The sequence below is a fragment of the Charadrius vociferus genome, unplaced genomic scaffold (genome assembly GCF_000708025.1).
Source record: "Charadrius vociferus isolate BGI_N301 unplaced genomic scaffold, ASM70802v2 scaffold711, whole genome shotgun sequence".
Taxonomy (NCBI): Eukaryota; Metazoa; Chordata; class Aves; order Charadriiformes; family Charadriidae; genus Charadrius; species Charadrius vociferus.
Window position 1 is genome coordinate 829,330 of NW_009646852.1, and position 5,233 is coordinate 834,562.

The 5,233-nt window shown below is 61.9% G+C and overlaps 1 protein-coding gene across 1 annotated transcript in view; it reads right to left on the minus strand.

The window, feature by feature from the left end:
• Positions 1–1,470: 1,470 nt before the first annotated feature.
• The window catches only part of SFXN3 (sideroflexin 3), a 5,900-nt gene continuing 2,137 nt past the window's right edge, over positions 1,471–5,233 (minus strand). Inside the window, exons 2-11 of the mRNA XM_009894259.1 lie at positions 4,858–5,024; positions 4,452–4,622; positions 4,175–4,273; positions 3,830–3,905; positions 3,306–3,391; positions 2,782–2,909; positions 2,607–2,656; positions 2,401–2,450; positions 1,892–1,939; positions 1,471–1,567 (exon numbers count right to left, since the gene is read on the minus strand). Of these exons, the coding sequence (XP_009892561.1) occupies positions 1,471–1,567; positions 1,892–1,939; positions 2,401–2,450; positions 2,607–2,656; positions 2,782–2,909; positions 3,306–3,391; positions 3,830–3,905; positions 4,175–4,273; positions 4,452–4,622; positions 4,858–5,024 (972 nt within the window). The remainder of the gene's footprint in view (positions 1,568–1,891; positions 1,940–2,400; positions 2,451–2,606; positions 2,657–2,781; positions 2,910–3,305; positions 3,392–3,829; positions 3,906–4,174; positions 4,274–4,451; positions 4,623–4,857; positions 5,025–5,233) is intronic.

The window sequence follows — 5,233 nt, forward strand, 5'->3', positions numbered from 1 at the left end:
GCGTGGCTTTCAACCGCTCCTTCTGGCTGTCCTGGCCCGTGGGTGACACAGCTGCTGCCTGCAGGCTTGCCAGGGTCCCACGACAGTGGGGATGTGCTCTCCGATAGCCGTGCGTAGAAAGCGGGATAAAAATATCCTGGCTGGAGAGGCAGGCGCAGGCCTGGGGCCGGGGATTGAAGCAGATCGTCCTGTGAGCGGGCTGCGAGAGGGGGTGGGAGAGTGGGCAGATCCCGGTGGGGGGGACACACGCTCCAGCCTTTCCAAACCAGCAGCATCCAGGGCAGCAGCTTAGCAGAGCCCTCTGCGCGGCGATGAGGTGCAAAGCTGCCTGTGCTAAAAAAAGCCCTCCCGACAGCTGGATGAGCTTAACCACACGCCGAGCCAGCCGGAGCCTCTGCAAAGGCAGCGGGCTGGAAAACGGGAGCAGAGCCCGGCCCCGGGGGGCACAGGGGCACCCCGGCAGCCGATCTGCCTGTCCCTCCCGCTCCCATCCTCACCCAGATGGCAGCCCCTTTCCACCCTATACAAACCGGCAAGCCACGCGCTTCTCTTTGCTTTTGGTTTTGTATAAACAACCTGCCTTTATTGTTTGGTATGTATAGGTACATTGTATGTATATCAAAAATAACTAGAGGAAACCACGGTGAACTTAAAGCTATTTGAGAAGGTCCACCTGAAAGCAAGCACTCCAGGAGGGGGTAGAGTGTCCTCCCGGGGGGAGCCCAGCCCTGAACAGAGATGACATTAAAACGGTAATAAAAACATGGACTCTCTGCTGGGATTAAAATGTGCCATTTGCTCTGGGGATGGAAGGAGCAGAACACCAGATTAAATCCCTGGAGCAGCGCTGAGGAGAGCAGAGGGTGAGCTGAGAGCGCACGCCTGGGCTGGGAGAGCGCCCCCCCCCCCCACCCCGCCCCGGTTGCGAGCCACTGTGTGCGCTTGAAATCGCTCACCCCCAGCGATTTTGGGTATGGGGAATTTTCCTCTCCGAAAGCTGCTCTGCCACCCCCAGGCACCAGCCGCTGAACTGCTGAGGAGCGTGGGGTGCTTGCAGGGGGGTTCAACCTTCAGTCGCTCCGATTGTCTGCTGCCTCCTAAAGCTGGGGAGCACCGTTTTCTTCCCCGCCCCACATCCCCGCTCGCAAGGTCCCTGGTGCTGCTGCCCACGCTCCCCCGTGCACGGCACACAGCTACGGGCACACGCAGGGCATTCACAGGAGACACACATGGGGGTGCCACCAGCCGGGAGGTCCCCAGAGCGGGGCTGAGCCCCCGGCGTGGGAACGGGGTTCGGTGCTGCATGGCTGCGGGCATCTCAGGAAGCGGGACCGAGCACCTGGGACCTACAGACACGCGACGGCCAAGGGAAAGCGGCGGCGGCCCCGAAGGGATCCAAGGGGCGAAGCTCAGCAATGCGCCGGCCCGGCGGCTCCGCAGCACGCGTCTCAGCCGCCCCGGGACCCCCGTTCAGAGCCCTTTGTTGAAGTAGACAGTCTCCAGCTGTGGGACTTTCTCCCGGATGCGAGCTTGGACTTCAGGTTCCAGGCGGCTCACGGGCATCGAGCTGCCGAGGGGACACAGATACAGGGGATGGAGGAGGGACATTGATCAGCAACCTCGGGTTTGGGAAACCACCTGCTGCAACCCCTTCCCCACCTGCACCCCATGGGGATGCTGTCCCCATGGCCCGGCGCAGACCTCTGGGTCCGTACTGTTGCGTGTGCACAGGGACGTGTGCGCGCACACACATTTTCAAGCCTCTGACTGTTCAAAGGAGTAGAATCATCTCTTGGGAGTCAGAGAGCACAAGGAGCCCACGGACCCCCCCTCCGGCACCCCATGTCCTGCCCCATGGGGCTGTGCATGCAGGCAAAGTGCCTGTCCTTACCTTTTCTGCGGGAAAAGCGCACAGCACAGCGGGGTTGCGAACACCAAGCTGCAAGGGAAAGACACGGAGAGGAGAAGCTGGGCTGCAGGGCAGCAAGGAGGCAGCCCAGAGCCATGCCAGGTGCTCAACCAGGGAAGGGGTAAGGAGACGTCCTCTCCAAGCTCCAGACCCTGCATTCAGCTCCCGAAGTGGGGCAAAGCCTGTCCCCATCAGTGTGGGGGAACAGCAATGCTGAGCAGGAGCCCATGGCAGGCTTGAGAGATGTCAAGATGAAGCAAAACAGGTTCTGGTTCCAGGACATGGTATCCCATCCTGGGTGGGCACACCATCCTGGGTGGGCACACCATCCTGGGTGGGCAACAGCCTGGCCAAGCTTCATCTGCCCTCCCAAGGAGCTCTGGGGTGGCTCTCACCTCCCCTGCCAGGCAGACCCCCCAGCAGCACTGACCCCATACTGGGGCTCGGTCTGTGACTGGGGTGGCAATGCCCATCAGCAGAGGATGACTTACCAGAGTCCCACCAGGCCAACCTGCAGAGGAGCGTTCAGATATGGGTACCGCTGCCAGGGACAAGGAGAGGCTGTGGTCAGTGGGTCAGATGGGGTAGGAAAGTGTCTGTTCCCTGATAGGGTGCCAGCCCCGAGGGGTGCCAGCACTGTGACAAGCTAGAGGGGTGTACCCCCATGCTCACCCTCCCCTCCCGGGACCAGCAGTACCTTCAGGAAAGCTCTCTTCTCCAGCGCGTTCATGATCACCGGGGGAATGGCTGGGGCAGAGGGGAAGGAGGTGAGCTCCCAGTGCTCACAGCCCCCCATCAGCTGTGGGATCCCATCCCACACTGCCAGGGACTGGCTGCAGCCCTCGGACATGGGTGAAAGAGGGGACACTTACCCATAGCTGGGGCTGCCATGCCAATGCGGGACACTACCACCTGGAAAATGGCTTTCTGGGCTGCGGCCGTGGACTCACCCAGGCGGTTCCCATTCTCATCCGTGATGGGGATCCCCAACTTGAGCTCTCTGCAGGGAAAGCGGGGGTGAGGGGGGCCTCAGGGCATGCAGGTAGGGGCATCAAGGGACAAGGCAAGGACACTGCGCAGGGGCATGTCTCTAAGGGAGGTTGGTGTCCTTCTGTATTCCCCATCCACTGCCTGCGTGGGGAGCTGAGAGCTGGACCCACATTCACACTATGTGCGTCCTCAGGCAGAGCTGGACAGGGATGGCATTAACAGATAACCCCTTGGGATGCAATAGGGTGATTGTACCCTCAAACCAACCCCCCAGGGTAAGGGGTGCCAACAGGGCCAGGAAGGAAGCCCCCTGCAAGTCCAGGGCAATGCTCCCCCCCCATCCCCCACCACAGCCCAGTGAACCCCGACGCAAGCCCAAGCGCCCTGTCCCAGCCCAGGGGCTCACCTCTGCCTCATCAGAGGGATGTTGATACAGTTGGCAGCAGCCACGGCCGCAAAAGGCACGTACCGGCCGATGATGGCTGGCAAGTGCTGCGGGGGCAAGCAGGGAGTATGTCATGCAGAGGGTCTGAGGGCAGAGCTGGCTTTCCCTGGGTTTGCCACTGTCCCCCAGCAAGACCCTGGGTGTCCCAGCCCCACCAGGGAAAATCATTCCCTCCTCCCCTGCAACTCCCAGCCAGTGAAAGCTGCATAGCCCAGCAGCTCCGGGGAGTCCCATGTCCCCTCCCAACACTGGAGGGATGCCAAGGGGTGAAAGAAGTCTGGAGACATCCAGCTGGGGATGAAGCAGGGCTGGAGGGACAGCCATCTCCAGAGCTATTGCTGGGAAGTGGGGCTGCTTTGTGTGCCCCCCACCTCAGCAACTCCGTTCCTCCACTTTCTCCCCTGCTCCAGGGGATAGGAAGCTCAGGGAGACCCCACGGAGAGGGTCCAGGTGCCCCGGCCAGTGACGGCCAGGGGCCACGTTACCTTGGTGAGTGATTTGAGCCCCAGCGCTGTGACAACTGCCCCTGTGGTTGCACTCACATAGGCTGTCCCCAGCTGGCTGCAAGAGCAGGAGGTGACACTGATGAGCCAGGATCCCCCCATCCCACCCTTACCCCCCAAAGGAGGGGACATCATGCCCTTCAATAGCATCAGGATGCCTAGGTTCCTCTCCCAGCTCTACCACCAACCCTAACAGCCCCACTGATGTCCATCTCTGGCCCCCATCATCCCATCTCACACCCTCCCACACTATTCAAGAAGCTATTCAAGACACACACCCCCTGGGATTTTGGGGTGCCCTGGGGACCTGGTCAAAGAGATGCTTGCCTGGGGGTGATGGGTGCATCCCCACTGCGGTTGGTGTAGTTGACGATGGCATTGAAAGACTGGTTGACCCACTGCCAGAACAGCACGGCCGGCGTGGTCCTACCAGAGAGAAGAGGGTGCTGGTGGCACTGGAGGATGCCACCCATGCTCCTATGGCATGGGTGCATTACGGGGTAGGGGGCATGCATCCCCTCCTTACCCCAGGGCCCAGGAAGGTGCCCAGGGGAGCGGTTCCTGGGCACCCTCCTGGGCCCTGGGGTGAGGAGGGGACGGGTACCTGTAGAAGGTCAACATGCAACCGGTGATGGTCATGTTCATGGGGACCTGGGCAGACATGCGCCCTATGAGGAGCATCTTCTCACCCGTGTCGGGGTGGAAAGCCGAGTCATAGATGTACTTTGCCCGCCAAAGCTGGTCCTCTGTCAGCCCCGGGGGTACCGTGCCTGCCCTGCCGAGTAAGGGTAGCACCCGTTGGGAGACCCTCTACCAGCACCTGTGCTCTACCTGGTCCCCCCCCACTCCATGTGGGGCAGCTGGGGGACGGCTTGAGGACCAGCCAGGCAATTTGGGGGACTGGCTTTGGCCAGGGGGGGCGAGCAGTGCTCCCATTCCTACTCCTGGGGATGGCCCCGAGGCCATATCCTGCCCAGGAGCAGTGCTGGGGGTACGGCCACCCCCAGTACCTGTAGTCCTCCACTACCCGGCGAGCCTCCTCCAGCGTGGCCCCCGAGAGGAGCAGGTTTCGGGGGTCGGTCACCATGAAGAAGTGCTTGGCCCGGCCCTGGAAGGTGCTCTGGTCCCAGCGGGGCTCACGGATGTTGATGGTGGCAGGAAGGGATGGTGGCAGCTGCTGCAGGGGACGGGGACGGGGACGGGGACGGGTACGGGTTATGTGGGATACGTGTGTGTCCCTGCATCCTTGCTGGATGCCTGGGGGGACACGGGGGGGACACGGGGGGACATAGGGAACCTCTTTGCAATGGAGCTGAGTGGGGACCCCCGAGCCCACCCAGCAGACAGGGCAGCTTGTGGATGGGTGACACCATCACTGTCACCACC